This window comes from Coregonus clupeaformis, unplaced genomic scaffold, assembly GCF_020615455.1.
Source record: "Coregonus clupeaformis isolate EN_2021a unplaced genomic scaffold, ASM2061545v1 scaf0196, whole genome shotgun sequence".
Taxonomy (NCBI): domain Eukaryota; kingdom Metazoa; phylum Chordata; class Actinopteri; order Salmoniformes; family Salmonidae; genus Coregonus; species Coregonus clupeaformis.
Genome location: NW_025533651.1, coordinates 86,738 through 108,063, shown reverse-complemented (window position 1 = coordinate 108,063; position 21,326 = coordinate 86,738). Strand labels below are relative to the sequence as shown.

Below are 21,326 nucleotides of genomic sequence, written 5' to 3'. Positions count from 1 at the left end.
CAGAGTGGCACATATCAGTTCAGTAATGGAATGGGGAGTAGCTAAATGACATGCTCTGTTCAGATCATTCCCTTTATCTGTCTCCTCAGGAAAGCAATTGGCACCTTATGGGCACGTGCTGATGACTTTTCATCAGCCGCATTAACTCATTTAGTCATTTGTTTTATACAATTAATAATTAAGAGATTCAGATGTGTGTGAATTGAGAAAAAGAATGATGAAGTGTAATGGTTTCTAATTAATCATAATAAAGCACATGGAGTTACAAGTTCATTACCCTGGGAACGGCTGATGACCAAGAACATAAATCTTTTATGACTGATATCCTAACTGAAGCTTCCTAAGAAATTCTCATGTTTGAATGTAATAGGCACAGTTATACAGCTAGAGCTGTGGGAATACCCAGCTGTACAAAACTGCAACATCCTCTCTTATTGTAAAGTCATCAAGTGCAAAGTGTTTTTCATATAGATTCAAAGTTCCTTTCATAAAGATTATTCCATTTTGTAAATATGTGGAAAAAGCTAATGAAGACAACTGCAGAATCATGGACATAATAGGTTGTTATAAAAGCAAATGCACAGTACAGATGTAGGATCTTAATTTGATCACCCTGTTGCAGGATAACTTTCCTTTCAAACGTGTAGTGTATTTGAGGTTAAAAAGTTTTCTGAAGTTTGTAAATTCCACTTTGAAATTTCAGACTTGATTTTCCCTTACGAAAAATTATTAACCCCTACAAAAATGTCCATTAATTATAACACACAAAATAATTCACATTTCCTGTTGCTGCAGGATTATTTTCCTGCTGTAGCAAACTGGCTCAAATTAAGATCCTACATCTGTATAAGAAGCATGATGAATAGGTGATGATATACGGTGAGCTCCAAAAGTATTGGGACAGTGACAATTTTGTTGTTGTTTTGGCTCTGTACTCCAGCACTTTAGATTTTAAATGATACAATAACCGTGACGTTAAAGTGCAGTTTTATTTTTCATTTTTTTACCCCTTTTTCTCCCCAATTTCGTGATATCCAATTGGTAGTTACAGTCTTGTCCCATCGCTGCATCCTCCGAAACACAACCCAGCCAAGCCGTACTGCTTTTTGACACACTGCTCGCTTAACCTGGAAGCTAGCCGCACCAATGTGTCGGAGGAAACACCGTACAACTGGTGACAGAAGTCAGCGTGCATGCGCCCGGCTCCCACAAGGAGTCGCTAGAGCTCGATGGGACAAGGACATCCCGGCTGGTCAAACAATTTGAGGGTATTTTCATCCATATCGAGTGAACCGTTTAGAAATTACAGCACTTTTTGTGCATAGTCCCCCCATTTTAGGGGAACAAAAGTATTGGGACAAATTCACTTACAGTACTGTCAAGAGTTTGGACACACCTACTCATTCAAGGGTTTTTCTTTATTTTTACTATTTTCTACATTGTAGAATAATAGCGAAGACATCAACACTATGAAATAACACATATGGAATCATGTAGTAACCAGAAAAGTGTTAAACAAATCAAATTATATTTTATATTTGAGATTCTTCAAATAGCCACCCTTTGCCTTGATGACAGCTTTGCACACTCTTGGCATTCTCTCAACCAGCTTCACCTGGAATTATTTTCCAACAGTCTTGAAGCAGTTCCCACATATGCTTAGCACTTGTTAGCTGCTTTTCCTTCACTCTGCCATCCGACTCATCCCAAACCATAGCAATTGGGTTGAGGTCGGCGGATTGTGGAGGTCAGGTCATCTGATGCAGCACTCCATCACTCACCTTCTTGGTAAAATAGCCCTTACACAGCCTGGAGGTGTGTTGGGTCATTGTCCTGTTGAAAAACAAATGATAGTCCCACTAAGCCCAAACCAGATGGGATGGCGTATCGCTGCAGAATGCTGTGGATAAGAGCGTCTGCTAAATGACAAAAATGTAAATGTAAATGTAAATGTAGCCATGCTGGTTAAGTGTGCCTTGAATTCTAAATAGATCACAGACAGTGTCACAAGCAAAGCACACTTACACCATAACACCTCCTCCTACCTTTACGGTAGGAACTACACATGCGGAGATCATCCATTCACCCACACCGCGTCTCACAAAGACACGGTGGTTGGAACCAAAAATCTCCAATTTGGACTCCAGACCAAAGGACAAATTTCCACCAGTCTAATGTCCATTGCTTGTGTCCTTTAGTAGTGGTTTCTTTGCAGCAATTCGACCATGAAGGCCTGATTCACACAGTCCCCTCTGAACAGTTGATGTTGAGATGTGTCTGTGACTTGAACTCTGTGAAGCATTTATTTGGGTTGCAATTTCTGAGGCTGGTAACTCTAATGAACTTATCCTCTGCAGCAGAGGTAACTCTGGGTCTTCCATTCCTGTTGTGGTCCTCATGAGAGCCAGTTTCATCATAGCACTTGATGGTTTTTGCGACTGCACTTGAAGAAACTTTCAAAGTTCTTGAAATGTTCCGTATTGACTGTCTTAAAGTAATGATGGACTGTCATTTCTCTTTGCTTATTTGAGCTGTTCTTGCCATAATATGGACTTGGTCTTTTACCAAATAGGGCTACCTTGTCACAACACAACTGATTGGCTCAAATGCATTAAGAAGGAAAGAAATTCCACAAATTAACTTTTAAGAAGGCACACATGTTAATTGAAATGCATTCCAGGTGACTACCTCATGAAGCTGGTTGAGAGAATTCCAAGAGTGTGCAAAGCTGTCATCAAGGCAAAGGGTGGCTACTTTGAAGAATCTCAAATATAAAATATATTTTGATTTGTTTAACACTTTTTTGGTTACTACATGATTCCATATGTGTTATTTCATAGTTTTGATGTCTTCACTATTGTTCTACAATGTAAAAAATAGTAAAAATTAAGAAAACCCCTTGAATGAGTAGGTGTGTCCAAACTTTTGACTGGTAGTGTATATGTTTATTAAAGTAGACAAATGTTTAGTATTTGGTCCCATTTTCCTAGCACGCAATGATTACATCAAGCTTGTGACTCTACAAAGTTGTTGGATGCATTTTTTATATATATATATTTTTTAGATTATTTTGTGCACAATAGAAATGAATGGTAAATCATGTATTGTGTCATTTTGGAGTCACTTTTATTGTAAATAAGAATATAATATGTTTCTAAACACTTCTACATTAACGTGGATGCCACCATGACTACGGACTGTCCTGAATGAATTGTGAATAATGATGAGTGAGAAAGTTAGAGATGCACAAATACAGTGGGGGAAAAAAGTATTTAGTCAGCCACCAATTGTGCAAGTTCTCCCACTTAAAAAGATGAGAGAGGCCTGTAATTTTAATCATAGGTACACGTCAACTATGACAGACAAAATGAGAATTTTTTTCCAGAAAATCACATTGTAGGATTTTTAATGAATTTATTTGCAAATTATGGTGGAAAATAAGTATTTGGTCAATAACAAAAGTTTCTCAATACTTGGTTATATACCCTTTGTTGGCAATGACACAGGTCAAACGTTTTCTGTAAGTTTTCACAAGGTTTTCACACACTGTTGCTGGTATTTTGGCCCATTCCTCCATGCAGATCTCCTCTAGAGCAGTGATGTTTTGGGGCTGTCGTTGGGCAACACGGACTTTCAACTCCCTCCAAAGATTTTCTATGGGGTTGAGATCTGGAGACTGGCTAGGCCACTCCAGGACCTTGAAATGCTTCTTACGAAGCCACTCCTTCGTTGCCGGGTGGTGTGTTTGGGATCATTGTCATGTTGAAAGACCAAGCCACGTTTCATCTTCAATGCCCTTGCTGATGGAAGGAGGTTTTCACTCAAAATCTCACGATACATGGCCCCATTCATTCTTTCCTTTACACGGATCAGTCGTCCTGGTCCCTTTGCAGAAAAACAGCCCCAAAGCATGATGTTTCCACCCCCATGCTTCACAGTAGGTATGGTGTTCTTTGGATGCAACTCAGCATTCTTTGTCCTCCAAACACGACGAGTTGAGTTTTTACCAAAAAGTTATATTTTGGTTTCATCTGACCATATGACATTCTCCCAATCCTCTTCTGGATCATCCAAATGCACTCTAGCAAACTTCAGACGGGCCTGGACATGTACTGGCTTAAGCAGGGGGACACGTCTGGCACTGCAGGATTTGAGTCCCTGGCGGCGTACTGTGTTACTGATGGTAGGCTTTGTTACTTTGGTCCCAGCTCTCTGCAGGTAATTCACTAGGTCCCCCCGTGTGGTTCTGGGATTTTTGCTCACCGTTCTTGTGATCATTTTGACCCCACGGGGTGAGATCTTGCGTGGAGCCCCAGATCGAGGGAGATTATCAGTGGTCTTGTATGTCTTCCATTTCCTAATAATTGCTCCCACAGTTGATTTCTTCAAACCAAGCTGCTTACCTATTGCAGATTCAGTCTTCCCAGCCTGGTGCAGGTCTAGAATTTTGTTTCTGGTGTCCTTTGACAGGTCTTTGGTCTTGGCCATAGTGGAGTTTGGAGTGTGACTGTTTGAGGTTGTGGACAGGTGTCTTTTATACTGATAACAAGTTTAAACAGGTGCCATTAATACAGGTAACGAGTGGAGGACAGAGGAGCCTCTTAAAGAAGTTGTTACAGGTCTGTGAGAGCCAGAAATCTTGCTTGTTTGTAGGTGACCAAATAGTTATTTTCCACCATAATTTGCAAATAAATTCATTAAAAATCCTACAATGTGATTTTAAGGATTTTTTTTCCTCAATTTGTCTGTCATAGTTGACGTGTACCTATGATGAAAATTACAGGCCTCTCTCATCTTTTTAAGTGGGAGAACTTGCACAATTGGTGGCTGACTAAATACTTTTTTCCCCCACTGTATCATACCCCCAAAACATGCTAACCTCTCACCATTACAATAACAGGGGAGGTTAGAAATTTGGTGGGGTTGATATTTATGCCTCTGTAGATTTCTAAACGGCTCACCCGATATGGATGAAAATACCCTCAAATTAAAGCTGACAGTCTGCACTTTAACCTCATAGTCATTGTATAATTTCAAATCCAAACTGCTGGAGTACAGAGCCAAAACAACAACAAATGTATCACTGTCCCAATACTTTTGGAACTCACTGTATCATTATGCCGTTTCCTATATTCAAAATGTGTCTTTCGAAATCGGGCATAGCTGAGGAGCTTATAATCCACGGGGGATGGACCCAATCCTTGTTGTTTAGTCAAAGTCTCTGTATATATTGTAGCTATGAGCTGGGAGTTGGAGAGACACAGAGGCTGCCGTCCATCACTCAAAATGAGCCTGGGTTGGCAACTCTGTCAGGGCTGTGAATGTAATACATGAACAAATCCTCGTCACTCTGCCCAGACCAAGAGAGAGTGATGGAAAGAGAAAAGAGAGAGAGCGAGAGAGAGAGAGACAGAGAGAGAGAGAGAGAGAGAGAGAGAGAGAGAGAGAGAGAGAGAGAGAGAGAGAGAGAGAGAGAGAGAGAGAGAGAGAGAGAGAGAGAGAGAGAGAGAGAGAGAGAGAGAGAGAGAGAGAGAGAGAGAGAGAGAGAGAGAGAGAAAAGGCGAACGAAAGAGAAACAAATAGATATAAAAGAGGGGTAGACTGATGTATGGAGTCTGAGAGAAGATGATGCGGAACCAGAGAGAGACTGAGACAGAGAGAGTGGACGGACAAAGATGGATACTCCTTCATGCTTCTTGCTCTAGGCCTGTGATATTCAGCCTTTCTCCCTGCAATGGAGAGTAGCTGGATAACAAGGCATGACACCCTCTTAGATATTCTACTCTTTGTCTGTTAGGATGTGCCTAATGGGTCCTCATTGCCTGTTCGTAAGGATAATCATTTAGAAACTCACTCTGTGATACAACCCTGTCAGATGACCTCATGCTGAAATGAATACAGAGAAATACACAAGATGACAGGTTCAACTAAGGACTGACAACATTCCAAACAATATAAGTTCTGCTGTTTACAATTATCCTTAAATACAGTAGAGTGTAGCACAATGTTGAAACACTGGGCAGTCCTTGGCAGCCATTCCAAATTCTGCTTGGCTTGCTATGAAATCTTGAGCCTTCCTCCAATCAGTCAGGTGATTGGACACCTGTCAGAGTCCCTGTGGCATGGAGACATGTCTTCCTCAGGTCGGGGACATCATCCAATCAGCCAGATAAATTGGCCCTTCTTTCCCTCAATGGTCACAGTGTCTCCTGCATGCTAATGCTGGGTGGAGGTGGAGGTGAACTCTCTGCAGAGAGAGATTCCCATTATGATGCTCCTGGTGCTGGAGGACAGCAGCTAGTTGGTGACCCCCTGAAACAGCCTCGGCAGCACCACGGGTCAACAGGCTGACAACATTTAGTAGAGATAAGATTAGCAATCATGGCGATAATGATAAGGGTAAATCTATCAGAGTGAATCTGACAGAATGCTCTGGCAAACAGGTTGCAATGCCATTAGCAAAATGTCACGGCGTGACTAGCTTTCCTGAGGGACCTCAGGGGCTGCTCTCTGCCTCCCAATTACGTGATAAAATCAAAGCCTCCATGGGACACGGTAATCCACTTGAGCTGAGAGAGGACGGCAACAACCTTTGGATTTTCACCTCACTTAGGGGAAACAGATGGCATCTCCAGATAGGGGCACTCAGCCTACCCCCCGTACCCAGGTAATAATGGACTGTCCCATGAGGCTGACAACTCGCTGAGGCAATAAAGTGTGCCTCAGGTACCTAGGGTTTAGCAGAAGGGTGCAGGAGGTTGAGTGCTCAGCAGGATAGAGAGGAGAGAAGAGACTAGGGAGAAAAGGAAAGAGGGGTATCTTTAAATGAGTTCTTATCCCAGCAGGGAGAGTATGAGGTTCTTCTGGCTGACCCAACCCACTGACTGTCAGTCTGCACCAACTGATAGCTGGCCTTATTGACTTTTAGTGATATAGTCCTGCACAAACTCTACAACAGTGGGATGTTTGCCTACATCTCACAGCTGGCTTAATCTTTAATCAGCCTTCCCCTCCACACCAGACTGTGTGACGGTGGCCATTAGTAACAGTAGACACAGGTCGCTCACAGATACGGCAGCGCTGTCTTAAAAGACTGTGTGCTTGTGGTGGGACTCCATAGGCTCAGCTGGTGTTCTTCTTTTAAACCAGGCACAGTTTGAGACAGATCTCAGAACCAGTGGGCTCACAGAGCTGGGAGGCCATAAATTCAAAATACTTAATTACCTCTCCGGATGGTAATCTACAGGCAGATCTCCCTGCTTTTCCTGCTAATTAGTATTCTTCCACCTATCCTTTAAATCCAGTGAGCACATCCCCTAATTAAGGACATTAAAGAGCTAGATTATAGAAAGAGAGTCTACAGGAAACAAAGGGGCAATTACTAAGATTGGAAGATTCCCACTGATAAACTGGAGGCCACCAGGAGCGAAAGAAAAGTACCACCACTCAAGTTCTCAAATGAAAAGGCAATCAAACAAAATATGAGCAAGCTATGGCTGCTTCAGACAAAACACTTTGTTGCAATACACTTTAATCATGGGTAATTTCAGTTATATACAGTCTAATGATACTCACCGTTGTCACTGTTGTCATCAACCAGGATGATCTCTTTGAGGAGGTGGGAGGGGGTCCTGTGCATTGCAGAGTGGATGGAACGCAGGATGACGGACAAGGCCTCGTTCACAAAGATAAACACGATGCTCACTTGAGGGAGGTTAGAGGGATACGTGATGTTTTTACACCTGGGAAGAAAATAGACCTGTTGTGAGTGGAGTGTGGAAAGAATGGACCTGGTTTAGAGAAGTGGACATTCATAGCAGTAACATTCTAGCTATATTAAAAAGATCTGGCTGTTTCTCAGACGCCTGGGCAATTTGTGGTCTCAATGTTGAGGTGGTTGTTATGTTAATGTCCCTGGCAGACTTCTAAACCCAACAGCAGATGGATAAGATATGACACTTTTCACAATGTATCTTTATTGTGTGAGAACCACAGATAGACAGAGAGGGGGAGTGAGGGTCTTTTATGCACCTACTGGGTAGACAAGAGATGGTAATTATGGGAGATAAAATTGCACCCCACTGTTTTGAAGTAACACTTTCGTCCTCTGTTGCCTGTCAAAACAGTGAGGGCTTGAGTCAAATGCAGAGGCATATTCTCAACATGAAAACCCACTAGGCAGTTTGTTTTTTATGCGCTCTACACAGTCAAACAAGGGGGGACTCTAATGTGTGCTCTTCCGCATAGTCTGTATCCAAAACTATCACAACTAGTGTGTTATAGTCAGACCATAGTGAAATCAGACAGTCTGGATATGAAGTTCCTGTTAGCCCCTGGGCTGCTGGTATGACTTGGGGGGAGTGGGTGATATTCTCAGTGTTTTTGTGTGCTTTATTAGGAGAGCTCAGCTTACCCATCAGGTCTGAGGTCTGGGATGGCTCTGTCAAGGGAGAGGCGGTCACTGAGGTAGCCGTTGTACCCATAATACTGGAACATCTTCAGGGCCACCCTGCGGCTGTCAGCGCTCAGCTCCTGACCCCAGTGGGCAAACAGGGACGAGTCAGAAAACGATTTGTCTCCTAGAACATCCTCTCCTTTCAGTGGGGTTTCTGTGTGAGCCAGAGAGAGAGAAAAAGCTAGAATATTTGTATAAGCCAGCCAGCCACACATAGTCCCTGCCTGTTACTGAGGGTGCATGAGAGGTAAGAGGAACGCTTCAATAACAAGGTCAATGTAACTGCAGTTAGAACACTTGGTAGAGCTCTTACATTAATACATTAATTGATGTTACACTGCTTATGTCCACACAGCTATCACACCTTAGAAAGCAGTAACAATATTCATATCCATATACAATTCTAATTGTTGAGTAAATAATTGTATGGTATTACACTCATATACAATGATAGAAAATAGACTATCCATTTATACAACTTTTCAAGATAATAGATTTCCATGGTCACTGAGAAAGATGTAGTCAAGCATTGTGATGTGAGCCCTCGCAGAACGCAGCCACGGGCTAGTGGTTTGTAAACCAAAGACACATTTAACGAAGTCGATAGAAATGAAGGCTCCAGTGAGCATGACAAAGTGAAACATTAAAGCTGTCAAACAGACTCGGCGTTTGTACATGTGATTACAGTGTTTACTCCTGGAATCCAATTGAATTTAACTAGATCCTGTGTCCTTCCTCTATGACTCACAGCCACACACAGTATGTCCCAGGGCTTTCATTTAATGCACTCATTCCTTTAAATCCCAGTGTGGAGGGATTCTACACTGTCAGAGTGAGGATAGAATGATACATCTTAAAGCTCTGTAAAGCTCTGCAGTGTGATTTGAATGTGACATTGTTGTACAGCTCAATGACATTTATGATCGCTGTGAAGACACAAGGAAAAAAGACTCAATATATTTGTGCAAATCTTGAATGTCACTTCTGTTACTCTGAAGGGGATCAGTGGAAAAGGTTATTTTACGATGGTTCAGTGTAGTGTGTCTATCTAGGAGCTTTCAATGGATCCAGAATGATCCTAGAGAAAACTGCAGGAAATCAAGCTGAAGTGCTGTAGGTTTTCAATCTGCTCATTTTGTTCTGGCTGCTGTGATGACCTTAAGCCTACAAGGTCTCCCATTTCTTCTCAAACACACATCTCACATGGTGACCACAGTGGGGCTCAAGTTTACCAGGAGGACAGTCTTTGTTTAAGGGGTTTAGCCAATACCTTGTAACACAGGGGAGTTGGGAATGTCACTGAGTAGTCATTGGTTTCTATACACAAAACAAGGCAGAGTGTGTAAGGCCATTGTAAATTAGACCAGTAAGGAAACTGAGACTGTGGGGTCAGGGAGGTCCCTGGGCTGAATGAAAACCTGGTCTGTCAGATGTGGGCATGTGATATGATGCACACTCTCCAGACAACTACATGAAGGAAAAATAAGGTAATTCATATGCAAATGTAACTATTATACAGTGTTTTATTCAGAAACCTGGGTAACAACATACTGTAAGAAAAAAATGAGATACTTAAAATGAAAGCAAACAAAATGTCAATGGGCCAACGAATCTAGATTGCCTCCAGGTATTTCCAGTTCAACTCAGCAGACTAAAATAATTGCTCTGACAAGCCAAATTAAATTTCCCCTAACATGAGGTCATATAAAAAAAAAATGGGGTGAGAATTAGACTAGAGTTTAAACTTGAAACAACAGCACTATGAGAATCGGTTTGATGGCAGCATGACAATGAACCATTACCCTTTCACAGAAACCCACTGTTACTGATTAAAAGAAAATGAAGCTAGACAGTAGGTAAAAATCTTTTCCATTTATTTTCCAGGTATAAAAAATGTGATGTGTTTTCCAAACCATGAATAGTCAAACATGAACAAGTAATGCTATAGTTATACATCCAACAAATTCAGAAGGAAATACATGTGATTTTAATGAATTATCTAAAACTCAAAATAAACACAGCAGATGTGTCACAGTTCCCTCAGCCAGAACCCAGAAGCAGACCAGGACAAGGAGAGTTGAACGAAAGTGAGGGTTTATTCGGATAACAACAAAAGGTGCAGAGTAATCCAGGGACAGAGCGGGCGGCGTGGATGAGTAGTTGGGGGTGCAGCACTAGGTCCAGTGATGGCTCGGCAGCCGCCGACCATCAGGCAGAGGTGGGGTGAAGGTTCCGGACGTGTGACTGCAGGTGGAACAAAAACGGAGGTAAGGACACAAAAACTCAACAAAGTACAAAACAACAAACTCACGCAAGATACTCTGAACTGATACACAGTACACCTACTGTTCATGGCTAACGATCCGGCAGGAACTGGATGTTTGGCCAGAGCCTAAAAAGGGTGATGATGAGGGCCAGGTGTGCAGATTGCTGACGGGATGCAGGTGCGGAAAACAAGAGAGCTCCCCGGAGCGTTCCCGAACCCTCGGGAAACTGGAGACTACGAAACACAAAAACTAGTCACCAGACAGGACCCGACTCAGACTGCCGGGATCGTTACAGTACCCCCCTCCGACGAACGCCACCGGGCGGACCTCCCCGGAGCGCCAGGATGGAGGCGGTAGAAATCCCTGATGAGGTCAGCATCAAGGACCTGTCGCCGCGGAATCCAACTCCTCTCTTCAGGACCATACCCCTCCCAGTCCACGAGATACTGGAAACCCCGGCCCCGCCGTCTGGAATCCATGATGCGACGCACCGTGTAGGCAGGACCACCTCCGATCATCCGAGGAGGAGGAGGAGGAGGCGGAGGAGGCAACAGAGGACTGAGGAAGACAGGCTTGAGGCAGGAGACATGAAAGGTGGGATGGACTCTGAGCGTCCTCGGTAGTTTGAGTCGAACTGCCACCGGATTGATCACCTTCTCCACCACAAACGGACCAATGAACTTCGGTAACAACTTCCTAGACTCAGTCCGTAACGGAAGATCCCGTGTGGCCAACCAAACCCTATCTCCAATGGTATAGGTGGGAGCGGGGATCCGGCGACGATTCGCCTGGAGCTGATACCGATCCGAACCTCTAAGGAGTGCCTTTCTGGCCCGATGCCAGGTCCGGTGGCAACGGCGAATATGAGCCTGAACAGAAGGCACTGAGAGCTCCTTCTCCTGAGAAGGGAACAGGGGAGGTTGGTAGCCATACAGGCACTGGAAGGGAGACATCCCAGTGGCAGATGTAGGGGAGAGTATTGTGGGCATACTCAACCCAAGGCAACTGAGAGGCCCAGGAGGTGGGGTTGGAAGAGACCAGACAGCGTAGCGTGGATTCCATCTTCTGGTTGGCTCTCTCCGCCTGACCATTGGATTGGGGGTGAAAACCAGATGTGAGACTGACTGTAGCTCCAATGGCCAAACAGAAGGACTTCCAGACAGCAGAGGTAAACTGAGGGCCACGGTCGGAAACGATATCACTGGGCAAACCGTGGACCCTGAAAACCTCCCTAACCAGGATCTCGGACGTCTCCGAGGCAGAGGGAAGCTTGGCAATAGGCACAAAGTGGGCGAACTTGCTGAATCTGTCCACGATAGTCAGAACGACCGTGTTCCCCTCAGAAGCGGGCAACCCCGTGACGAAGTCCAGGGCCAGATGCGACCATGGACGCCGGGGAATAGGAAGGGGGTGAAGTAGTCCAGAGCTGGGCCGATTGGTACTCTTATTCTGCGCACACACTGGACAGGCAGCAACAAAACCCCGAGTATCCTCGGCCATGGCAGGCCACCAAAAAGCGTCTGCGAAGAAACGCCATTGTCCGAGCCACGCCAGGGTGACAAGCCATCTTGCTGGCGTGGGACCATTTGAGGACAGCAGACGAACCGACTCAGGCACAAACAACCGACCGGGTGGACCGTTACCGGGACCGGGCTGAGTCCGAAGGGCCGCCAGCACCTCCTCCTCAATCTTCCACATCACTGCTCCCACGACGCAGTTCCGGGGGAGAATAGTCTCGGTCTTGGACCCACTCTCCTCCGTCTTGGAGAACATCCGGGACAAGGCGTCCGCCTTGCCGTTCTTAGATCCAGGTCGGAACGTCAGGGCAAACTTGAATCGTCCGAAAAACAACGCCCACCTGGCCTGACGGGAGTTGAGACGTTTAGCCGATTGCACGTAAGCAAGATTCTTGTGGTCAGTCCAGACAATAAACGGTTGCTCCGCCCCCTCCAACCAGTGGCGCCACTCCTCCAAGGCAAGTTTCACCGCGAGAAGCTCCCGGTTACCCACATCGTAATTCCTCTCTGCAGGCGAAAGGCGCGAGAGTAGTAGGCGCAGGGATGGAGTTTACTGTCCGTGGAGCATCGCTGCGACAGGATGGCGCCAACTCCCACATCAGACGCGTCCACTTCAACGACGAACTGACGGGCCGTGTCCGGTTGAGAGAGAATCGGTGCGTTGGTGAATCGCCTCTTCAAATCCAGAAACGCTCGATCCGCCTCCGGATTCCACTTGAAGGTCCTGATACTGGAAGTCAAGGCAGTTAATGGAGCGGCCACACGGCTGTAATCCCGGATGAATCTGCGGTAGAAATTCGCAAACCCCAAAAATCTCTGGAGTTGCAATCTCGTGCCGGGCTGGGCCCATTCCAGAACCGCTCTAACCTTCTCCTGATCCATCCTAATCTCACCCCTGGAGATGATGTACCCGAGAAAGGATGTAGTGTGGGCGTGAAACTCGCACTTCTCGGCCTTCACGAACAGGCGATTCTCCAACAATCGCTGCAGAACCTGCCGGACATGCTGGACGTGGTCGGAAGGTTCCTTCGAGAAGATCAGAATGTCATCCAGGTAAACAAACACGAAGAGACCGATCATATCTCTCAGGACGTCGTTCACCATACTCTGGAATACCGCTGGAGCATTGGTCAGTCCAAACGGCATCACCTGATACTCGAAGTGACCCATCGGTGTATTGAAACCCGTCAACCACTCGTCCCCCTCTCTGATCCGGACCAGGTGATACGCATTGCGTAGGTCTAGCTTGGTGAACACCGTAGCACCCTGTAAGGAGTCGAAGGCAGAACTCATCAAGGGCAGGGGATACTTGTTCTTGACCGTGATGTCATTCAACCCCCGATAATCAATACACGGTCGAAGAGAGCCATCCTTCTTTCCCACAAAGAAGAATCCTGCCCCCAGGGGTGATGACGAGGGACGAACGAGACCAGCAGCTAGGGACTCCTTGATGTAGGTCTCCAACGCCTCACGTTCAGGTCGGGAGATACTGTATAACCTTCCCTTGGGGTAGACAGCTCCAGGAACCAGGTTGATGGCACAATCATATGGTCGGTGGGGAGGGAGTGACAGAGCCTTCTGCTTACTGAAAACTTCCCCCAAATCGTGATATGTCTCGGGAACCAGGGACAAATCTGGAGGTTTAGCCTCAATCACCTGACTGGGAACCGAATGGGGGCAGGCAGTCTTGAGACAGTTAGCATGACAATCCAGGCTCCAACTTCGTTACCTTGCCCGTCACCCAATCGAACGTGGGATTGTGTTCCTTCAGCCAGGGGTAACCAAGGACCAGAGGAACATGGGAAGACGGCAGAATGAAAAATGAAATCATCTCAGAATGATTCCCTGACAACCGCATCTTAACCGGTTCAGTCCTCATCGTGATACGTGCCAGACTACTGCCGTTCAGAGTGGTCGCTTCAATGGCTTCCGGCAATTGCTCCTTGGAAAGCCCCAGCTGTTCCACCAACTCGGCATCAAGAAAGCTTCCATCGGCACCTGAATCGATAAAAGCGTTAAGCGCTAAGCTCTGATTCCTGTTCACAAGGGTAGCCGGGAAGCGGGGTCTGACAGAGGTACTGAGAGGTTGAAACTGGCTCGCTAAAAGTCCTCCCAACTTTAGCGAGCCGGGCAGTTTGACGACCGCCGGGAGCAAGTGGAGATGTAATGTCCCGAGCGACCACAGTAGAGGCAGCAGTTGGTCCTACGTCTATGTTGACGCTCCTCCTTGGTTAACCCGTGCCGCCCCACTTGCATGGGTTCAGAATCGGGAGTGAGGTCCTCTCCACTAATCCTTTGTGGTGGAGAATGATCGACGTGTTCTGGTCCACCACCCGACCCGACTGGGAACTGAGAAGCTGATCGATTGGACGGACCCCATTGCTTCTCCCTCCTTCGCTCTCGGACTCGATTATCCACCCGAATAGACAAGGCTACCAAGCTGTCCAGGTCACTAGGCTCCGGATAGGAGATCAACTCATCCTTGAGCTGCTCCGACAGACCCTGGTAAAAGGCCGCTTGCAAAGACTCCTCGTTCCACCCACTCTCCACAGCCAACGTCTTGAACTCGATCACGAAGTCGGCCACGCTGCGAGTTCCTTGGTGAAGAGAACACAGGCGCCTAGCTGCGTCCCTCCCTCGGACGGAATGGTCGAAGAGCTTCCTCATCTCGGCCGTGAACCCCTGGTATGAAGCCATGCAGGGATCCTGTCGTTCCCAAACGGCTGAAGCCCACTCCAGCGCTCGACCACGCAGCAACTCAATCACAAAGGCTATCCTAGCCTTGTCTGTGGCATAAGAGTAGGGCTGTAGATCGAACACTAATCCACACTGCATAAGGAAGGAACGACATCCTCCCAGCTCCCCCTCATACTTATCCGGCGTCGGAACCTTGGGCTCACGGAGGGACACAACTTCAGAAGCGGCAGGCGAGATGGGTGAAACCGGTAGTGGATCCTCCACCGGACACTGGCGTTGGTTCTGGACCTCCATCAGGCCGGTAGAAAGGTTCCGAACTGACAACGCGATCTCCTGTAGTACCGTGCTATGATGGCCCAACATCTTCTCCTGCTGGGTAATGGCATGGCGAACTGAGTCCAGGTCCGCTGGGTTCATAATTGGCCGGATCGTTCTGTCACAGTTCCCTCAGCCAGAACCCAGAAGCAGACCAGGACAAGGAGAGTTGAACGAAAGTGAGGGTTTATTCGGATAACAACAAAAGGTGCAGAGTAATCCAGGGACAGAGCGGGCGGCGTGGATGAGTAGTTGGGGGTGCAGCACTAGGTCCAGTGATGGCTCGGCAGCCGCCGACCATCAGGCAGAGGTGGGGTGAAGGTTCCGGACGTGTGACTGCAGGTGGAACAAAAACGGAGGTAAGGACACAAAAACTCAACAAAGTACAAAACAACAAACTCACGCAAGATACTCTGAACTGATACACAGTACACCTACTGTTCATGGCTAACGATCCGGCAGGAACTGGATGTTTGGCCAGAGCCTAAAAAGGGGTGATGATGAGGGCCAGGTGTGCAGATTGCTGACGGGATGCAGGTGCGGAAAACAAGAGAGCTCCCCGGAGCGTTCCCGAACCCTCGGGAAACTGGAGACTACGAAACACAAAAACTAGTCACCAGACAGGACCCGACTCAGACTGCCGGGATCGTTACAAGATGGTTGATTCACCTCATCACAGTCATTTAGCAGAGGCTCTTATCCAGAGCGACTTACAGTTAGTGAGTGCATACATTATTTTATTTTTCATAATGGCCCCCCGTGGGAATCGAACCCACAACCCTGGCGTTGCAAACGCCATGCTCTACCAACTGAGTTACATCCCTGCCAGCCATTCCCTCCCCTACCCTGGACGACGCTGGGCCAATTGTGCGCCGCCCCATGGGTCTCCCGGTCGCAGCCGGCTACGACAGAGCCTGGATTCGAACCAGGATCTCTAGTGGCATAGCTAGCACTGCGATGCAGTGCCTTAGACCACTGCAAGATTGAATGGTATACTGTCTGAGAAAGGAAACACTACCTCCAATAGCCTGTCTATGTCCTCTGTATAGCTTGTGTGACGTCACGAGAGGCTACACAGCTTTCAGCGGGATTGCTCAAGTAGTGCAAGGAGACAAGGTTCAACCAAAACAAGGATTTTATTATAGGTCTTGGGAAATTAACGAAAATATAACAAAATTCTGTTCTCTTGTGGCTCTTTAAGGGTTAACAGTTCAGGGATGTCTCTTCCACATCCAAAGTCATAACTCTCACTCGCTCAGATAACTTTTCCCCAGCCTTACTGTAGTCCACGTTGCAGCTAGTGGCCAACCCAGCAAAAAGTCCTTCCAACTGTCTCTCACGTATTTCCACAGGTGCATATATCCAAAGGTGAGTATTTCCCAAAGGTAAGTATCTCCAAATCCTTATATTCCTCATGGAAGTGGACGTGCAGCACTCTTGTCCTCCAGAGAGCCCAGGTTGGAGACTGTGTCTCTTCCCTTCCCAAACCTTCAGCTCATCAGCTCCTCATTTGTTTCAGCTGCGTGGGAAGATTGGCCATAGAGGGGTGGAGTTCCCGACCATACCAGCAGATGGAGCCATAGCTGTCTGGGTTTGCAGCCACCTCAGGGGATGTAACGTCCCTCCAGGACACAGCCTCTCGTGACATCACACATCCCCCTCCTCGGGACCGACGTCCTCGTCGGGTAAAGGCAGCGAAGAAGGCATCACGCCGGGAGAGGGCGTCCGCATTGCCGTGGTGCTTGCCAGACTGCTCTCTCTTCAACTCCTCCAACTCTAGGACCAGGGACTCAGCCTCCTGTTGTCTCTCCTTGAGTTTCTTACTGAACGCATCAGCCTTGGTTTTAGCAGAGTTTAGCTTCTGTTGAGCAGCTTTCAGTTCCTTCTCTCTCTCTGCCTCCGCATTCTTCATCTTGTTCTCCAACACCTTGTACTTCTCCTCTGCCTTCTTCTGGACCTCCTTACTACTGCGCAGGGTCTCCTCACACTCCTCGATGGTCCTGCGCAGCCTCTCCAGCTCCTCCTGTTGCTTAGGGAAGGAGCTCTGTTGGAGTTTAGCCTGGAGGATATCTAACTCTTCTGTCTTCATGTCTAACTGTTGCTTTAACAAACGATACCTCTCAGCGGTCCCCTTCAGACCAGACAGTTCTTTGTCCAGATTCTGTAGCTCCGTCTCTGTGTCGGTCTGGGCACCTGCCATCCCTATCAGAGCCCGGGCGGGAGTGAGTAACTCGGAGGATTGCACCGGAGCCTTCCCAGGATGAGTCTTGCCTCTCCGTTTCCGAGGTACTCGGGTTATCCTCTCCTGAGACTCTCTCCAGAGTGGGTAAAAGGCTGGGCAGTCTCGTCCAATTAGGACAGGGACGGGGAGGGAATCAACCACCCCCGCCGTCGTGTGTATGGTTCCCCGTGTGCTGGTCATTGTAAGTTCAGTAATGGGGTATTCTCTGGTGTCCCCATGGACACAGGAAACTGGGAGGACTTTCCCCGGGGGTCAAACACGTTGGGCCCACCAAATCCTTACGCACCAGGGTGGCCCGGCTACCAGAATCCAGTAAGGCCTCCACATCATGGTGATTCACAGTTACCGGGCAGGTGGGGGGTCGATCTGGGCCGCCATCTACGACTCCCAAGAGCGAGGCAAAACGGTGTGTGGGTGCTGAGCTGGAGGACTCCGCAGTGGGCATAGGTTCATCGGCTGGTTTCCCACACTGCCAGGAGATATGTCCCATCTCCCCACACCGGTAACACTGTCGAGTTTCCCCCCTCCTGGTGTACTCTTCTTGGACCCGCCTGGTTTCTGGCTCCCCCTGGAGCCGGGATAAGTCCTGACGTGGCTGGGTTCGAGACCTTGGGGTCCTTTGGACGGGTTCTTCCCATTTGTGGTGGGGCCGCCCTCCTGGGGTCTTTTCGGGAAGCATTCAGCATCTCCGCTGTGGCCTGGTACTTTTCCACAGCTTCCACGGTCAGATCAGCCGTGGTCAAGGCCTGTTGACTGATGAACCGTTTTGCCTCATAAGGCAGGGCGCGTAGGTAACGATCCACCACAACGGCCTCCACCACCGCCGCTGCTGTATTCCTCTGCGGATCCAGCCATTTCCTTGCGATTCGGGCAAGTTCATGCATCTGCGCCCGAGGAGGTTGGTCTGGTTGGAAGGTCCAGCTGTGAAAGCGCTGGGCCATACCAAACTTTGTGAGTCCATATCTGCTGAGGATCTCAGACTTCAGGGCATCATAGTCAGTAACCTGGTCAGGGCCCAGGTCCCGGACAGCATTCAGCGATTCCCCGGTTAGAAAGGGGCTAACAGACCAACCCACTGTTGCTTGGGCCAGGCTTCCCTAGTGGCCGTGGCCTCAAATGCATGCAGGTATGCCTCAATGTCATCGGTAGCTCCCATCTTAGATATAAAGTCACTTGCCTTTATTGGGCGGGTATTTTGGACCACCCTCTGTCTCTGCAACTGCAATTCCTCTGCCTTCAGAAGGTTGGCTTTCTTTTGCTCCTCCAAGAGAGCCACGTTTGCTTGCATCTGGGCTTGCTGGCAAGCAACAAGGGCTTTCAATATGTCCTCCATTTCAGTCGGCGGGGAGCCTACGGCCAACTTGGAAAACTGGGTGATCAAACCTTCGGTATCCTCCTCTGACATGCACTATTAACGCTTGAGCGTGCCCGTATTCTCCACCATCTGTGACGTCACGAGAGGCTACACAGCTTTCAGCGGGATTGCTCAAGTAGTGCAAGGAGACAAGGTTCAACCAAAACAAGGATTTTATTATAGGTCTTGGGAAATTAACGAAAATATAACAAAATTCTGTTCTCTTGTGGCTCTTTAAGGGTTAACAGTTCAGGGATGTCTCTTCCACATCCAAAGTCATAACTCTCACTCGCTCAGATAACTTTTCCCCAGCCTTACTGTAGTCCACGTTGCAGCTAGTGGCCAACCCAGCAAAAAGTCCTTCCAACTGTCTCTCACGTATTTCCACAGGTGCATATATCCAAAAGGTGAGTATTTCCCAAAGGTAAGTATCTCCAAATCCTTATATTCCTCATGGAAGTGGACGTGCAGCACTCTTGTCCTCCAGAGAGCCCAGGTTGGAGACTGTGTCTCTTCCCTTCCCAAACCTTCAGCTCATCAGCTCCTCATTTGTTTCAGCTGCGTGGGAAGATTGGCCATAGAGGGGTGGAGTTCCCGACCATACCAGCAGATGGAGCCATAGCTGTCTGGGTTTGCAGCCACCTCAGGGGGATGTAACGTCCCTCCAGGACACAGCCTCTCGTGACATCACACTTGGTAAAGGTCTCTATCAGGAACAGGAGGTTGCTGAGGGGAGAACGGCTCTTAATAATGGCTGGAACGGAGCATGTGTTTGATGTACATGTATTTGATACCATTCCACTAATTCCGCTCCAGTCATTAACACGAGCCCATCCTCCCCAATTAAGATGCCACCAACCTCCTGTGCTATCAGGAACACAGTGCTGCATCATAAATCAGTGCAGCATCTCTGCCTTTGCTAGCCTGCTATGGTGACAAAGTATAGCATTTAATCTTATTACTTGAGTCAGTGGTATGTATGCATGCAGAGCGGCATTGGACTTTCCTATGAAACAAACAACCTTGTTCTCAATACTAATAGTATCTACTGTAAGTACTGTATATGGTCACATGCTATATGGTCACATGCTAATTACAGAGAACATGGTGAAATATGGTGTATGATTATGAATAATCACGAGAGACGCTTGAACAATGTCTTCGGAGGAGATGGCTGCCGTTTTACGGGCTCCTAACCGATTGTGCTATTGTGTGTGTTTTTTTGCGTTATTTGTAACTTATTTTGTACATAATGTTTCTGCCACTGTCTCTTATGACCGAAAAGAGCTTCTGGATATCAGGACAGCGATTACTCACCTCGTACTGGACGAAGATTTGTTTTTTAACGAGTCGGACGCGAAGGATTTACTTCAGACACCCGACGAGGCCCAAATCCCCGTCATTCGCAGGAGAAAGAGACAGAGATATTGGGGACGTAGGTTGGGGTGCCTTGTAAGGATCCGACGGCGAGTGGGTAATCTGCCTCTACCATCAGTCCTATTAGCCAACGTACAATCATTGGATAAAAAACTAGACGAGCTACGATCACGAAAATCCTACCAACGGGACATTAAAAACTGTAATATCTTATGTTTCACCGAGTCGTGGCTGAACGAAGACATTGATAACATACAGCCGCCTCCGGTAAGACAAGGTGTGGTGGTCTGTGTATATTTGTAAACAACAGCTGGTGCACTAAATCTAATATTATGGAAATCTCACGGTTTTGCTCGCCTGAGGTAGAGTATCTCATGATAAGCTGTAGACCACACTATTTATCAAGAGAGTTTTAATCTAATTTATATTTTTCGTAACTGTCTATTTACCATCACAAACCGATGCTGGCACTAAGACCGCACTCAATGAGCTGTATAAGGCCATAAGCAAACAGGAAAACGCTCATCCAGAGGCGGCGCTCCTAGTGGCCGGGGACTTTAATGCAGGGAACCTTAAATCCGTTTTACCTCATTTCTACCAGCATGTTAAATGTGCAACCAGAGGGAAAAAAAACTCTACACCACCTTTACTCCACACACAGAGAATCATACAAAGCTTTCCCTCGCCCTCCATTTGGCAAATCTGACCATAATTATATCCTCCTGATTCCTGCTTACAAGAAAAAACTAAAGCAGGAAGCACCAGTGACTCGGTCAATAAAGAAATTGTCAGGTGACGCAGATGCTAAGCTACAGGACTGTCATGCTAGCACAGACTGGAATATGTTCCGGGATTCATCCGATGGCATTGAGGAGTACACCACATCAGTCACTGGCTTCATCAATAAGTGCATCGATAACATCGTCCCCACAGTGACCGTACATACATACCCAAACCAGAAGCCATGGATTACAGGCAACATCTGCACTGAGCTAAAGGGTAGAGCTGCCGCTTTCAAGGAGCGGGACTCTAACACCGACACTTATAAGAAATCCCGCTATGCCCTCCACCGACCCATCAAACAGGCAAAGCGTCAATACAG

At 47.2% G+C, this 21,326-nt stretch overlaps 1 protein-coding gene across 1 annotated transcript in view; it reads right to left on the bottom strand.

The window, feature by feature from the left end:
- Positions 1-21,326, bottom strand: part of LOC123484102 (polypeptide N-acetylgalactosaminyltransferase 18-like) — a 95,250-nt gene that overhangs the window by 42,532 nt on the left and 31,392 nt on the right. Inside the window, exons 2-3 of the mRNA XM_045214089.1 lie at positions 8,414-8,609; positions 7,576-7,742 (exon numbers count right to left, since the gene is read on the bottom strand). Of these exons, the coding sequence (XP_045070024.1) occupies positions 7,576-7,742; positions 8,414-8,609 (363 nt within the window). The remainder of the gene's footprint in view (positions 1-7,575; positions 7,743-8,413; positions 8,610-21,326) is intronic.